Genomic DNA, 16882 nt, shown 5'->3' on the forward strand with positions numbered 1-16882 from the left:
TGATATCTCCTGCATACTGTACAACACTTGTATAAATGTGAACATTTGTGTTAAAATTATATGAACAATCATGATTTGTCATTGTTTCATCATATGACATATCTCTTTTAAAAGCTGTGATTTTTTTCTATGGCTCATCTCCTGCTGCTCCCTGTTCTACCAGCAGAAAGAAAAACAGGCAGAGTATTCAGCTTTGCATAATTTATTTACCTACCTCGCCCTACACACCCACACACAAAATAACAACACATTAACAGTATTATCAGTCTCTCACAGCATGAACATTTGGGATTTAGAATTACACCTTCTGCATACAACACTTAATGTGTGGTGAAATAATATATAAACAAGCATGTGATCCATACTCCACACACAGTTTCTGTTATTGCAAATGATTTACAGTTGATTACTGTGTCCTACAAATAAACTTAACATGATGTGATGAAATAGGCAATGTCGACGTTAACTCAACCTGTGAAGCATGTGAGGGCAGTCAAAAAACTTCTAAAGAACAGATTAAAAACAATATCAAGTAGTTGGCAGTTATGATGAAGTAATGAATGAGTGTTAACATCTTTACAGAAGAATTTATATTTGTTGACTAATACTAATACACTGAAATCTTTATAACGTCTTGGCACTTTATTTTAGAAAGTTAAAAACAGCTTCTAAATGTTTATGGAGAGCTTATAAAATAGGGCGAAAGTTAAGTTCATCAAAAATGATCTTCAAAATAGAGAAGGTCCCAAATTGCAAATTGATGTGTGGTACCTTCCACTCTTTAATCAAACATAGGCACATAGGCAAATTACTATTAACACTTTGTTTTAATTCTCCACTCATGAAGAAGAAAAGGCTGCAAGACAATATGTTTTTATATATATATTTCTATTTCTGATATCCACTTCACTGTCCTTCTTTTATTTGTAAGTGATTCTAATGTTTTCTGTGTTTAAAAGAGCATAACAGGAGTCACTAAATGATTTCTGCTTATTGCCCATAGAATACTGACACTTGGATTCCCAGATCCAAGATGGGGCTTCTTATTCTACTTCTTATCTGTTTTTAAAAAGGAACTAGCAGCATCCAAACTTAGATTTTCAAGGCTTCTGTGTCGAAATTAGCTGTAAAATCTTATAAAAGGAATCATTGTGCAGTTGAGGTCGGGGTGAATTAATTAAATGGACAGTCTCTGCTGACAAATTCAGGTCTATTCCCTGCAATTTGGCAAACACAGGATCCCCTTTAGGTGTCACCTTTGGCCTAGTCGCTCATTGTACTCCAATACATTCATGATATCATATATATGATTTATATGATAGCCAGATTTTCGGGCCCATCAGCTCTGGAACTGGCTTAGTGGAAAAAGGTCTTATATGACCTTCAGAAGCAAATGACACCATCATTGGAAAGAGTAATACATTTTTGTTGTTGTTTTTGTTTTGTCTAAAACTGCTGCCAGGGGGGTAGATGAAACAGCCTTTTAAACATTTTCCCCAACAAAGATTCTTGGTGCTTTACAAAAAAATTCATATTAGTGTCCACATCCCAGAGTTCCTCTAAGTAAGTCAATGATGTTCTTCACTGATTATCACAGAAAATTGAACTGTAAAACCGACTTCAAACACCATTTTCCCCCACACAGATGTGTGTCCATCATGCCTTAGACTTATGTTGGCATTTTCTTCTGTGCTCTAATGTCTCCATCAGCCCGGTCTGCCTCGGCCCTGAGCTGATCCAGATCCTCCTCAGAGCTACAGCCGCTGAGCTGCGTCCCCGGGGAGAAAACCCTCCGTCGCGATTGGGCGCTGAGGTCTAGTAGGTCAAAGGAGTCCGAAGAGAAGAGGCTGTCCTCGCTCACCACACTGGAGGGACGGCTGCGGCGTCCATCAGCGCCCCCTGTGGCCTGGAGGAGCTGCTGCAAGGCCTCGGGGAATATTGTGGGGACCGGAGAGGGAGTTAAGTGGTGGCCATCGGGAAGATCCAGGCTGTGAGAGAATTTGCCGTTACGTTTCAGGATACCCTTCCTTCTTCTCACCGCCTCTGTGCGCATGGTGGGGCTGTCTTCTGCTGCTGGGAGACGAGTGTGCTGTCTGTCAGAGCACAAATCACCTACATCAGTCTCTTTAGCTCCTGCTCCACACATTCTTCTTTCTGAAGATGAGACATAAACTGACTCCCCGCTACACAAGTTCTTAAGTATCCCTTTCTTGGGCATTTTTGACGAGGGCTGGCAGAATGATGAGGCCGGTGGCAGACTTGTGGACAGGACTTCAGCATGTGTGTGGGAAAGTGTATGTGATCGATAAGGCTTTGGAGCAATGCTACAAGCTTGAGAGGAAGAGTTGTCTTTGGGAGGGCTGTGAAAGACTGAGTCAAAACTCCTCTGGGGCTTTAAAATACTTTTTGGTTTCTTTCTTTCAACACTGGAGGTGGAGGAAATGGCAGCAGAGGAAGCAGACGTGGCACAAACACCTCCACAAGCTCCAAGTGCGGTCTGGGGAATTGCATTCTCCTTGCGCGACTTCCTAACGCTTGACATTCCTCCCCGCACCCTTCCTCCTCCCCTGCCACGATCGCTCTTCAGAGGTAAACTAAAGTAAAAGGGGTGGGGAGAGGGCAGGGGCAGACGGGAGGAGTCTGACGAAAGGCACCCCGGGTCAACAGTCAAGTCGCTGGCAGCCGCGACCCGATGCTGCCAGTCGATGTAGCGAGCCAGCAGGGGGGAGGGACATTCTTGATGTGAAGTTGACGGGCAGTCGCACACACTCTCTTCAAAACCCCAGTTCACCCACCAGTGGTTGGCCACGTCTTCTATCGTAGCCCTCTCGTCCACACGTACTGTCAGTAACCAGTCGATAAGAGCGCAGGCATCTGGAGGGAACAGATTTGAATGTTATTCAAAGTATCCACTCCGATTAGAACTAGTCACATAAAGGAAGAACAGAACTAGTCACATAAAGGAAGAACAGACACTGTGGTTGTTTGACAGGTTTATATAACATTTATGAAAATTTGTAGGCTTACCGGAGGGGGGGTTGGGTCTGCGGTAGCGACCTTGGCTGATCTGCTCTGTGAGAGTGGCATGACTGGCGCCATTAAAAGGCATGCTGCTATACACCAGGGCATACAGCAACACACCCAGCGCCCAGCAGTCCACCTAGCATACAAAACACATTTTAGAGGAACACAGTCACCTAACAGAAAAAAACTTGACCATCAATCAAAAGAAATTGCATGCTTTAAAGTTGAATATACATGTTTACTGTTAGATAAAATACAACCAAAAGAGTTTCTGTGCCCAATGTTTCATTTATCTTAATTCAACTGATTTTAGAGATTTAAGATTTTACCAGACCCTTTACTGTGGTCCCTTTGCAGCAAATCAAGGCAAACGTACTTTGAATCTGAGCTGATAATAACTTGTTTGTTGAGAAATGGGGCCATTTATGTAAAAGTTATAAAAGTCGGAGTAGTGTGCACACGTAGAATTATCAACCAACTGTATTCCTAGCAGTTGTATGGAGAACTTTTCAGCACATTTTTGGCTTTATGGCCTTCAATTCAACCATTTGGTTGTTTTTGGTGACCTAGACGATAAACCGCATGTAATGGTATATCAGATCACTTGAGATTGAATACTGTATTAATGCAGCACTAATGTAACTTAATGAAGCACGATAATTGTTTTGAGCAGTTTTCTAATGTGGAAACTAGTGGTGGTGAAGTGTGTGTCGACCCACCTCGGGCCCCTGGTACGGCAGTCCTTTCACTATCTCTGGAGCAGCATAGAGCGGACTTCCACAGTAGGTCTGCAGCAGGTTGCCTCTCTGGAAATGATTGGAAAGGCCAAAGTCTGCCAGCTGCAGGGAAAGAGCAGAGAGGGGACATGAAAGGATACAGTTTGATAAGAATCATTATGTGCACCTTGCTACAACTGCTTCAGAGCTAGAATCAAACAATTGATTCATTTTTATTTTATGAAGCGAAAAAGCGCAACAAACTTGACACCTGACATATCAAGAAGCTATAAACCTTACCCTTCAAGTATTAAATACAGAATGCCATATTGCCACATTGTGAATGAGCTGAATGCTGCATGTGACAAAGGATCTGATGCCTCTTTTTGATCACAACTGGGCTTTCTTTACCTTTTACAAATCCTTCATTCCATAACTTCTGTCAAAACTACCCCCCCTCCAAACACACACACACACACACACATTAAATTCCAGATCCCTTTTTTGTGAGTGCATACTGCAAACTCTAACCCATGTGGCAATAAAACAATAACTGAAAGCAAATCCTTTTAAAGGAGCCAAAAGTGGGCATGTTGAGCTTTTGCCAATGTAAGTGTGAGTTAGGGAAGAGAAGAGGGCCAAAAACATCAGGCCTCTCGCACACGTAATGGAACAATCACTCACTTGAGAGCTGCGATGGCCATAAGCAGACCTACCGAGGCTCCTCTCTATCTTAAGAGATTATTAACACGAGCGCCAGGCCACTATCAGCTCCTCGGCTGTTAAAAATACTCGATGTGACGGCTTTATTTCCGTGGAGCTGAGGTTCAGGGAAACAGAGAGCTCACAAACAGATGACACTGTGTATACAAGAGTTTGTATTGGACATAGAGCAGCAATATAATGTGTGGACAGAACATGGGCTACTGCTTGTTTGTGTGTGTGTCCTGCTGTGTAAATTATTCTCCTGGTTCAGTCCTCTTTTCAAACATTCCTCAGTGTTGGGTGCTTGTGTTAGACACGCTCTTTCTTCCAAACATACTAACGACTCGTGTACACGTGCCTGGGGATTACATGGAGTGCTGTGAGACGCCAGGCCTCTCATACCAAAGTTGTTAAACAGAGTGTTTTTCATCTTTGGGGCTACCTGTTGAGTTTCTTGTATAGAGTCATGTGAGGAGAAAGTGAAACTGAGTGCTTCTAGAGGAAAATGATACGGTTTGCCTCAGCTTAGTCTTTGTTGGTGTAGACCAGTGGTTCCCAACCTTTTTTGGCTCGTGACTTCACTTTGACTCCTCAAACCTCTGGTGATCCCAGTCATTCAAAACACATACAGCTTTTTGCTCAAATCCATTTGTTTTCAATCATGTAATAGTTTTACTACAGTGTTGCAATTTAACATTTACTTTAGACCACATTTCGGGGTTTTTTTTGTATATTATTGTGGACAGAGGAAGACAGGCTGGGATGACATTTCTGCACAATGGATGACAGACAGACAGAGACTCTCTTGTTTCTTGTTTTGACATTGGCTATGTCCCAAAGTAGCCTGTGTTCAGTATATTTTAATATACAATATACTATGGCTTCATTTGAAATCCATGCCACCCCATGTGGGTCTCAACCCCAAGGTTGGGAGAGCCTGGTGCCTTCCATACACTAGAAAAAATATTTTAAAAGACTACAATCTGAAACCCTCTCACATCTAAAGACAATATGTCAGCATCTCACAGTTTTTAGTCACAAACAAAAAGCAACACAACATATTTTTTGCAAAGAGACTGGGGTCACTAACTGCAAGACTACAGCTAGATTCCTTTTGATATTTACAGTTTTTTCCAATTGCTAACACACTAAAATGACATGCATAGCACAATTATTTAAACTGACACACAGAGAGCAAAACCTCTTCTCAAGTCTCTAAAAGTCTGAACACATTTTCTGCTTTACACACAACAATCTGCATAAGACACAACAATCTGACATAAAGTCACATGTTTGCCATTTCAAAACACTGCCATTCAAAATGACAGTTCATGAGCTAATTGGCCAATATATGTGCCACCTGGCTAAACACCTCAATGGTTAATTGTTATCGCTTCAATCAAGAAGTAAGCACTATGAAAAGACCACAAGTAAGCACCTTTTTTTTTTTTACAACAACAATGGAAGACATTGCAGAAAGAGGAAGAGGAAGAGTGAGAGGTAGGGGTAGAGCTGGTAGAGGAGTTCATGGCCAAAGAAGACAACAACTTTCAAATGAAATCAGAGCAACCTTAGTTGATCATGTCATCAACTATGGGCTGACAATGCGAGAGGCTGGACAGAGAGCGCAGCCCAACTTGAGCCGTTTTACTGTACTGGTATATGTAGCACTGACTTGTTTGGTGTTTGCATGTGTGTGTGCATGTGTGTGTATCTGCAAATGTGCATCAATGTGAACAATCTGAAGAATTTTCTACAATTCTAACTATTTTAGTATTATGGCAAAGCATACTAAAGATGAGAGTGCTTTTCATTATGCCAAACAGTGTGTAGTTGGTTAGACAAAAATCTGGTAATATGAATGAAGTGTGTGCCATTTGGTGCAAAAGTTTGATTTTGATAATGCTATATGTAGTTTTGGTTGCAGTGCTTCATTTTGCAGGATATATGAAGTATTTTGCAGTTTGGGTGTCTGGTTTTGTGAATTGTATTTTGTATTAAGTATTTTGATAAAACCAGCCTAGTTTGCAAAATTGTGTTTTAGCAATTGGAAAAAACTGTAATTACCTATCATGCATTACTTGTCATAAATACAATGAGGCGGACTCATTAAAACCCCCACACGGTAAGAGAATACATCATATTTCAGGATCTAATTAACAATTTCTTAAATGAGTTCTGATAAAAAGTGTCTTCCATGATAAACAATAAAATGTGTTAAACCTGTACGCATCAGTGTAAACGCTCTGTGGTAGGTGTGGTGCTTAAACAAGAAAGGTGTGTTAACCTCTAAACAAGCATAAGAAGGTATGGTAAAATGCAAATACAGTCACAGGGTGCTGTGTAATCTGTTCCGCCTGTCGGTGACGATTAAGTGCTGTATGGTGGTGCTATATGCAGTTGTAGAGTGTCTCCTGTGGCAGAAGTGTGTTGTAGCTTGAACACTCGATAAAAAGAGCCATTGTCCACCACCTTTTGCTCTATGTCGTTTTTTCACCTGAGAGATATTACACCCCTCTATGGTCTGTTAGACACAACAGTAGGGGTAAATTAATTACCCACTCCCACGCCACACTGAGGGACTTTCTTTATTGTAATACTGTTGCCTTTAAGAGTTTAAAGCAGGCCAGACTATCACAGCATGATTGAGTGCATAAATGAATGTGTGTCATTGCTAGGTCAGGTTCTCAAAATACGATTTACAACACGCAGACATAAAAGTATACGGCCCCTTTCAAACATGAACTCCTGATGTTTTCTGGAATTTCCTTTCACTCATGCACCTCACAGTGAGAGATTGACTTTGTCAGACATAACTCTCACAACTTGAAATAGTCCTTTTGGGTTAGATGAGGAGTTGGGGTAAGTCTTGGTTTATTTGTTTGTTTTTTAAACTCCTGCCTAGATTATGTCTGATTATTTTGAAACGGTCTGTCCCCTCCAACACTGCTTCTTTTTTGCTTTGCTTTGTGTTGTCAGGCACTTGAATTGTTTCCACACATTTGCGATTAACAAAAACTAGTTTATGTTCTCCAGGGGAAAGGTTCACAGTGAGTAACACTTTAGCCAGTTAGGAGGAAAAAGGAGGAGGAGGAGGTTTTTCTTTAGTGAATACTACTTTTTCATATGAAGGACAAGATCACATAAGAGATAAACGCTATTCCTTTGTCCACAAGGGTCCCCAAATAGACACAAAAAGAAGACATTTTTGCTGAGCAGTGATGAGTGATATGTGCAATATTTTTTAGAAACACACTTATATGCAGGTTTTCCCAAAGCTGTGTGTGTGTGTGTGTGTGTGTGTGTGTGTGTGCGCACAAGGCATCTGTGTCAATAAGCAGTAAAAGATAATCATGAATACGTCAGAGCCAACCTTTTACAAGAAGCAGATCTTGTGTATACGGCCACATGCATTGCACAGAGGCTCTGTCACTTCCTGCTGCAGCTCCTCTGAGAGGCTGATGTGGTGGGCCTGGGGTTAGCAAATGAATGAGGAGCCACCGAGAGGTTTGCACATGGTGTTTTCTTTTGACGGGCAGACAGAGCTGACTTAAATTAAAACCCTCTGATTGGCACGATAGCCACTGGATTCCCTGAATTCCACCGTTGGATGTGCACAGATCCCATATAAGGAGCGGAATACCCAAATAAGGCCAAATAAAACACCCCGGGGTACTTTTGTAAGACTTTGCAGTATGTTTGTGCTGGTTCAGTGTGCATGGCTTAACAACACACGTAATGTACGGTGGGTAGACAATTAGTTTACTCTGTGGATTGTATGTTCTGAATGCACAGCACTCTATTTTGGAGCTGGCGACAAACTCTATACCCAACTGCACTATATGAAGCTTTATTCATTGCTTATTTAAGCTGTGTTAAAAAAGGTGGGTACCTGAAATGTATCAAAACAAGGGGTCTTTATCTGATCTATTATTACATACAATTTGTATGGTTCAACACTTGTGTCAGAGGACTTATCTCGTCTTTATAGAGGGATACAAATATCTTGTTTTGGAGGGTTATGCTAAAATGTATTTTTCAAAACATGTTTGTTGGAAAGTGAAGGCATCAGTGTGTGTCTTTTCCTCACACTTACCTTCACATTTAGGTCTTGATCTAGCAGGATGTTCTCCAGCTTGAGGTCTCGATGCACAACATCATTCTGCAAGAGAGCAGAGACACATGAGGTCCTCATTCACTTCTTCTGCCCCTCCAGCTTACAGTAAGATGTTCTCTCTCTGCACACAGACACTAAACTGAGGGGCTGTGAGGTTTACAAATCAACCCCGCGGGCCTTTGTCTTTCATTTATATTTTTAAAACCATTAACATTCCACTCGAGCCTCGTGTCTCAGGGCCATGTGTCTCACGTATCGCAGAGCCTTGAGAAAAGCTCTGCGATTGTTTAATCGTCCACAGGTATGAGGAAGTGCTTTGTTTGGGTTAATTCATCTGATGAGATGCGATTTGATTCCCTGATGGTATTAAGCACCTGGGGGGCAGCAGGAGGCCACAGAGTGTGGACAGCTGGAGGTTTTGAAGGGAGGAAAAATGGCATTCCTGGGACATAGAAAAGGAAGCAAATCATAAGAAGAGACAATGCTGCTTTGGATAACTGTGGCCACCCAGGACGCAGAGTTGCTGTCAGTTTCTCTTAGAAGCACTCACTCGTGAGCCAGAATAGCCTCCTTTCTTCTGTTAATTCAATCGTCTTTAGAGCACTGTAAGTGGAAGGAAATGACCTATGATGTTAAACAATGTTTCGTCTTACGTATGTACAGTGTGTGTGTGTGTGTGTGTGTGTGTGTGTGTGTGTGTGTGTGTGTGTGTGTGTGTGTGTGTGTGTGTGTGTGTGTGTCTGTGTAAGGCAGAGATACTGAGAAAGAGGAGAGCAGGGGGAAATAAATCCTTGTGGTTAACCAGGTTATTATTCTTTCTATTTTTAAATAACAAGGAACAGATCTGGAAAAAAAAAAAAAAGAAGCTTCAATAAAAGAAGCAGCAAATGACTGAGCATTATTTTCATTCTTCACATGAAGCCTCAGTAATCCGTCCATGTGCCATGCATACCTCTCAGGCACATTCAATAATTCATTCATGCTGGAACATTCATGTCTATTTTGGGACAATATTTGAGGGCACGAGGAGCACGAAATCAACCTTCCTGCGTACTACAAAGCTGAATTATGATCTCCCAGTTTAATATGAAGCATTCATGCTCACAATGCAACCAAAGAAGCTAAACTGCCAAAATACGACTGATTTGAAAAGAAAAACATTTCTGATTCTCACTTAAACTGGACTGCATTCATAGGATTTATGCATTTCCTCTAGAAATCCGGTTAATTGGCACCACTGCTGACTTAATGTCGGCAAAAAAAGACAAAAAGGAATTTGTTACTTTGCCAGGGCTTTACAGCAATTTGGGGTGTAGGAAGGAAGCTTATTCAGGCAATATGTTTGCGAAATGTGTCAGTGTGTGACTGTAAAAAAACCTTCAAGGGATAATGCGCTCTTAACCCAGAGAGATCTGAAAACTCCAGTCAAGTTTTCCTGAAGGATTTCCTGATTAGGATTTAGTGGATTAACTGTATTTGCTCGTGCACAGTGAAATACTGCAGCTTGTAATTCAGCACGTGTCACAAGTTGTTCCAAAGATTCAGACTCAATTCCAGTATGTACATGCCTGTGTGTGTGTGTGTGTGTGTGTGTGTGTGTGTGTGTGTGTGTCAGTAGACCTTGTGGCAGTAGTGGACAGCAGATGTGATTTGTCTGAAGATGCCTCTGGCTTCTGTTTCTGGCAGTCGTCTTCTCTCCTGGATGTAGTCGTACAGCTCTCCCCTCCTGGCGTACTCCATCACTATCACAATCTTATCCCGGCTCTCGAACACTGCACAACACACAGTACACATATTTACTTGATACAGCATTCCGCAGAAGGGGATTTTTAAGAGAGTCAGTCAGTGCCCCAAATCTCTGACAAAGATCTAGTCTTTCCTTGATTTTTTTTACGTGTGTTATTTTTTCTCTGTATTTTTATTCGGTTATTATTTTTATTCAAGGTTTATTTCTGTCCCTGTAGCTCCTTGCCTCTCTATATATTTGTCTTGAAAAATATCCAATAAAAATTTGATCACAAAAGAGACACGCGTCTAAAAGAGATGCGTCTCTGCTGGTGTTGAAGTTGAGAGAATAAAGCTGGATATTTGATTTGGGGGATAAATTGACAAATTTATCCCCCAAATCAATGTATGGATAAATGTATAAATTATATATGCTCGTAGTATGTGAACAAAAAAATCTCTTTTTTCCAATCCAAAAGTTATTCACACTGACTGCAAGATCCTTACCTGGTTGAGGTTTACCGTCAGAGACTTTGTGATTCAGCACTGGGAGTATAAGTGAGCAGGATTGGTTGTTCCCTGTGTCCCATTTTATCACAGAATTGTTGTGAAATGTTCACATCTTTTCCCAAGCATTGATTTAATCACACCACACTAAGTGTCACCTTTATAAATAATAACATTATTTACCCAAACACCTGATAGACTTCTAAATAATAGGGCCAGTAGTAGTATGTGAAGTTTGTTCAGTAAAATTGCCCAAATGAACAATGTGCTTGGAAGTCCTCTCCATTTAGTTTTTTTTTAAATTATAAGGAAAATAGGCGAACAGTTTACAAATATATAGTTTCACTTTAAATAAATAGGCTAACTCTGGCTTTAAGGTCACACTACTAAAACAGGACAGGAGTAAGGGTACACTTCTTTGGGACTAGATTCTGCTACAGATTTGGTGCTTTAGGGAATATTTACAGCAGCAGGAGAGTTTTTCTTGAGTAGACCAAAGACGCTACTGTGTCCATGTTCATGCAACTGTAGGGACTTAGTCTGTGTTCTGGAGAAAGAAGCTTTATCTGTTGTGCTGTGGACTCATTCGAAAAACTGGGTAAAATCAATACATTACTGGTAGTTGGTCTTCTAATAGGATTTGTCAAAAAGTAGAATATTTTTATGGGAATTGTTACGTAACAACCCATCAAATCGTCACTGCTTTTGTCTAATGTACTTTCTTTTTGTAGTGTGTGTGTGTGTGTGTGTGTGTGTGTGTGTGTGTGTGTGTGTGTGTGTGTGTGTACTGTGTTCAGACTTACCCTCGTGGAAGCGTATGATGTTAGGGTGTCTGAGCGAGGAGGTGATCTCGATCTCTCTCTGGATGTGAATTCTGTCCAGGTCGTCGGTGATGCGCTCCTTACGGATCGACTTGATCGCCACCTGAAAGAGAGGACGCCCGATTGAGTCCATGCGGTTATATGGGGAGAACTTCTTCAAGGAAATTAATTCATCTGAAAAGCAAGTAATGAACTCATTTCTCCATCACATCTTCACAAATCAATCAACCAAGACCAAACCAAACCATCCGTATTACTTCCATAAACAGGCATGGAACAAAGCAATAATACTGTTGATACAAATACATACACACACGCACACAAGCACACACACACACACACACACATATTTTTACACACGAATCAAATCTCTGGGTATTAGAGGTGATTATGTGGGTTTTAAGGACAGGGTGGTGAGAGCAGGTCTGCTGTGATCTGAGCTCGCTCAGAGGCAGAAGGTTGACAGCTGCACTGTTCACACTCTACTTCATTAATCCAGGGCACTCACTGTACCCCAATGTAACCCCCCAACTAACGAATGCACACACACACAGACACACACACACACACACACACACACACACACACACACACACACACACACACACACACACACACACACACACACACACACACACACACACACACACACACACACACACACACACCAAAACAGACGACACAACAGGAGTCCCCTAAACCCCTTTGGATAGAGTTACTGGCACCAAAATGGCACCATACAAGGACAAGACAGGGTCAGACGAAACAGAAAATCAGGGTGTCCTATTTAGAAATACAATGAACTCTAAATAGGACAACAACACTGAAGGTGTTGTAAAATATGCCAATGAGGCTAAAGGACTGACCAGACACAGCCTCAATCATAATCCTGTATTATTGTTTCTATCAGCTCATGTTTGAGTGGTCCTCCCCACTGGGTCACAGCTCCAGAATCTATATCAGCTGCTGGAAAAAAATGTCTGCAAGACATCAGAGGACACAATTCACATGCTCCGCCAACCACTATAGTTATGCAACACAACACAAACACATTCCAGGGAACTTCTGACTCTGGAGCTGACCTTAAACTTCTCTAACCGACATAGCGCTGTGAGGACAGCAAAATGTTAACAGTTAATGTTTTTGGGTTTGTGATGAAATATGAGACACAACAGTGGACACTCCGGACCGATTTGGCACCAGAACTGGATGCTTCGTCAGAGATTAAGACAAACATATTAAGTGGCTGTCGGATGAATGGCACATGTCCAAGCTTGAGGAGCTAGTGCATGTGTACACTTGCATGCTCATGAATTTTTTTCTGACCCAAATACCTGCTGGCTGTGGAAGGAAGGAAAGAAGGAAGTAAGGAAGGAAGGAAGATCGGAAGGAAGGAACCGAAAACAAGTTGCAGGGATGATTAAGGACGGCGTGGGCAGCAACTACAGGGCAGGACAAAGAAAGAAAGAAAGTTCGGAACTCATTAAAAAGAGAATTTAACTGTAAAACCATCCTTGCTCTGACTTACCCCTCCGACTTTGAACTACTGCCTGTTTAGCAGAGCAAAAACAAGAGAGACACACAATGAGCGCTGTTCATCCTTTGGGGGACTTTTGGCATTTTCAATTTTGGCAAATGGTGTATGCAGAGGGAGGGAGTCGGGGGAAATGTGTGTGTCTCATATCTTCTTTCTTAATGCAAATGTGCTGCATATGCTTCTTATTTAAGCACCATCTCTTAAGTTTCCTTCGAACCAACCAGTTTTTATTGTTAGTTCTTCAAAATGATATGCTGCTTGTGTATGATAAACAGTTACCAAACGCATGCAGTACCAACATGAGAAGATTGTGTATGACTCATGCATTTGTTATCAGATAGTCTTTAGTATTATTGATCAAATGCATATAATAGGGCTACATGTAGGGCATGATGTACGTACAAAGCAGGTTCTGCACAGCTGTATCATTTGAAAAACATATATTTACATTTTCTGCAGAGGGTTCTGCACACACACACACGAAAAAGATAAGAAAAACACACACACACACACACACACACACACACACAGACAAATACAAATCCCAAGACTCTGAGCATCACTAAAGATCCCTGCAGCATCTGTGAAAGATTTAGCAGCTGGATTACGCAGGCTTCTTGCCAGATAGACCCCTGACCTTAAGACTCAAGACGCACACGGAGTCCCCTTTCCACTAAGAACCACAGCTATGTGCATTGCAATGGGAGACAGAAAATGATCAAATACAGACAAACTAACGTTAATGCAAAAAAAATAAAAAAATACTGTTTCAGATTAGAAATCCAAATGTACTCAAGCCAAATGAAAATAAAGAAAACATTGAGGCTAAAATAAATAGCTCCAGGAAAATGAAAACTAGCATGTTTGGCTTTCTAATAACTACTCTTAAAGTTAAACAAGCAGTTGTTTGGAAAGCAGACTGTAAAAATATTGACACCACTTCAACGTGCAGCATGAGCAAGCAGGGGTTAGCTTAGCTTAGTGTAACACTGGACAGCTCCTGTCAGATTCCGTTGCCTGTGTGGAGTGCCAAGCTAGCTGTCCATTCTTTATGCTAAGCTAAGCTTAGGCTACTTGCTCCTAGCCTCATGAACAGACCAATACGTGGAAACTTGCTTGCTTCTTTCTTTCCTTATCTTCACAAGTTAAGTAATTCACATATGTGATGAGGTTATTGTAGTTATGCAACTTTCTTTTTTATTATATAAACATAAGACTTAACCCTGCAATCATGACATTTAAGTGTTTGTTTTTTAACAGTCAGGCTCCAGCCAGCTGATGACAAGCCAACTCCAGAGTATATTAATGACCCTTCTTTCTTTCATTTCATCGGTTAAAATTAGTCAGCCACCTCCATGCAGCAACACACTCCAGCCTCCTCCTCCTCCTCTTCCTCCTTCCTGTGCTATAACTGTCTCCCCTCCTGCCTCAGTCCCTCAAACAGCCCCTTTCTCTTGTTTCCAAAAATAATGTCCATTTTGTTTCAAAGAATCTTTGGTATGTGGATGTGGGACTCGGAGGAACAGTAAAAGTAGCCAGAGGAATTCTGCCAACCCAACATTCACAATCTGATTGCACACAGATTATCCTTATTACAGTGTGTGTGTGTGTGTGTGTGTGTGTGTGTGTTTACTTAAAGGGGTATCTGTCTCTCGTGCTATAGATAACAGCAAAGTGAGGGATCAAAGCCTGGATATTCAAATTGTAAATATGTTTGTTTTTTTTGGGTGTGTATGTGAGTGTGACTGAGTGTGTGTGTGTGTGTGTGTGTGTGTTTGTGTGTGTGTGTGTGTGTGTGTGTGGGGGGGGGGGGGGGTCAGAGTCCTATTGGAAAGAGACCTATTGTTGCAATTGTATCCCCTTGTTCAAGTGCTGAGTGAGTCAGACCAAAGGAATCTCAGCCTGGCAGCACAGGAAGCAAGAACTGTGTTCAGCATGTTCAGCATCAGCCCATGAGCTCACCCACAGAGACACACACACACACACACACACACACACACACACACACACACACACACATATAGATATACATGCCATCTATAGGAGCTTAACTCCTCCTGCGATGTCATATTTAATAACCAGTGGGCCAAGAGCATCATGTCACATCTTCTGCATAAAGCTTTAAGGGGATGCAGAGGGTCTAAATTATGTAAAACACACACAAACAGTCACATCATTACTTATTTATCATCATTAGCTGTGGGCCATTTCATCCCACATGTCTAGTAGTTAAGATTTCAAAAAAGTGTCCCTCCAGCACAGAATGTTTTGGGATGTTTTGCATCTTGTCCAACCACTCACCGTCCTCAGACTTGTCCTCTCCACCGCCTTCTTCACTTTGCCGTACGTGCCTTTCCCAAGCGTCTCCATCACCTCATAGCGGTGTTTTAAGTTGTGTTTGTGCTGGTGCTTCTTCACGTCCATCGGCTCTGCTGTGGCAGCCTGCGCCCGCTCCACCGCCTCCATGTCCGGCTTTCTTTGCCTCTTGTCCGCGAGTTGGCAGCCCAGAACCGAGGACTCACCACCGGCCTGATGGTCGTTGGATGCCACCTCCTGCAGACAGCCCAGCTCGGAGTGGTCGCTTGCGTTCATTGCGTCTCTGCTCTCTGCCTCACGTCTGCCCATCCTCTCCGCGCACCTGTCAGGAGCCACCTTCACTGAACCGGTCTCCAAATTATTTATTTATTTATAAGCAGCTAAAGCGCTCGCTGGACTAAAATGTCATCCATTTAAAACAACAACAAAAAAAAACTACAAACTATTGTAATCGCTTAAAAATTGAGCAGTCAGTCCATTTGAGCTGCCGCTGTGTTTGTCCTCTCTCACACTCTCTTTCTAACTCAGCAACAGGAGCGATGGGAACCACATGCTCCGGAGCGATGGGATGGGGGGTGGAGCCTCCTCATTCCAAAGGCTGCTCAGCAACATCCCGGCGCGTCACACTCTTTTGGGATCGTTTTGGGGGTTTTCTCCGGGGAGGGTACGTTTTTGACCGGAGAGACGTGGATGAAGGCATGTTTGGAATGTCATGCGGGTCAGACCCCTCGCCCGAAATCAACCACTAAAGTCAGACATGTTTGTTTGTGCATCGCCATGCGGTGAGCTCCGGAAAAATAAATCCTTGAAAACACTTTGAAGAAACTTGGAGGAGGTAGAGACTTTGAAGTCAGAGAGAGTGATCACAGTTGTTTAGACTGCAGGATAAAATTAGTTTCATTTCAAGTCCACATGTAAATAAAACATGAATACATAAAGGTTTCTGATTTATGGAAAGGCCATTAGTGTAGCCTATTAGGCCTACTTGTAGCCTAACTTAATAACCATACAAATATTCACCACAGTATTACAGGACCACTAAACAATCATTTACCATGAATACTTTACAAAACTATGGAAGACCAAAGATGACTTCCATACTTACATTTTATTAACTACATTTACCCATGATAAGGAGTAGGGATAACATACATTTTGGTTATGTTATCAAGATCTCAACTTATTTATCTCATTATCTCAAAAGAGCACTGTTGGTTTTCCAGTGACAATGAGTACATTTCATTTTTTTCCAGCTTATTCTTCTTAACATCTCAAGATAACAAGCTGGTAAGCTGGTTTCCCCATCATAACAAATTGATTCATCTGTCTTTATTAGTCTTTTGTTCGAAGTCAGGTTGGAAATATTTTGAAATCTTTAAAGTTTTATTCCCAATTTTTTGTCCCTATATATATT

At 41.7% G+C, this 16882-nt stretch overlaps 1 protein-coding gene across 1 annotated transcript; it reads right to left on the bottom strand.

Annotated features, from left to right (window-relative positions):
- Window positions 1–186: 186 nt before the first annotated feature.
- Window positions 187–16037, bottom strand: LOC109996114 (NUAK family SNF1-like kinase 1). Its single transcript, XM_020650069.3, has 7 exons — window positions 15454–16037; window positions 11598–11718; window positions 10183–10334; window positions 8542–8607; window positions 3744–3863; window positions 3028–3160; window positions 187–2874 (listed from the first exon to the last, which is right to left on the bottom strand). The coding sequence occupies exons 1-7, from the start codon at window positions 15775–15777 to the stop codon at window positions 1670–1672; spliced, it is 2121 nt and encodes a 706-aa protein (XP_020505725.2). The 5' UTR covers window positions 15778–16037; the 3' UTR covers window positions 187–1669.
- Window positions 16038–16882: the final 845 nt, after the last annotated feature.

Source organism: Labrus bergylta, chromosome 12 (assembly GCF_963930695.1).
Source record: "Labrus bergylta chromosome 12, fLabBer1.1, whole genome shotgun sequence".
Lineage (NCBI taxonomy): Eukaryota > Metazoa > Chordata > Actinopteri > Labriformes > Labridae > Labrus > Labrus bergylta.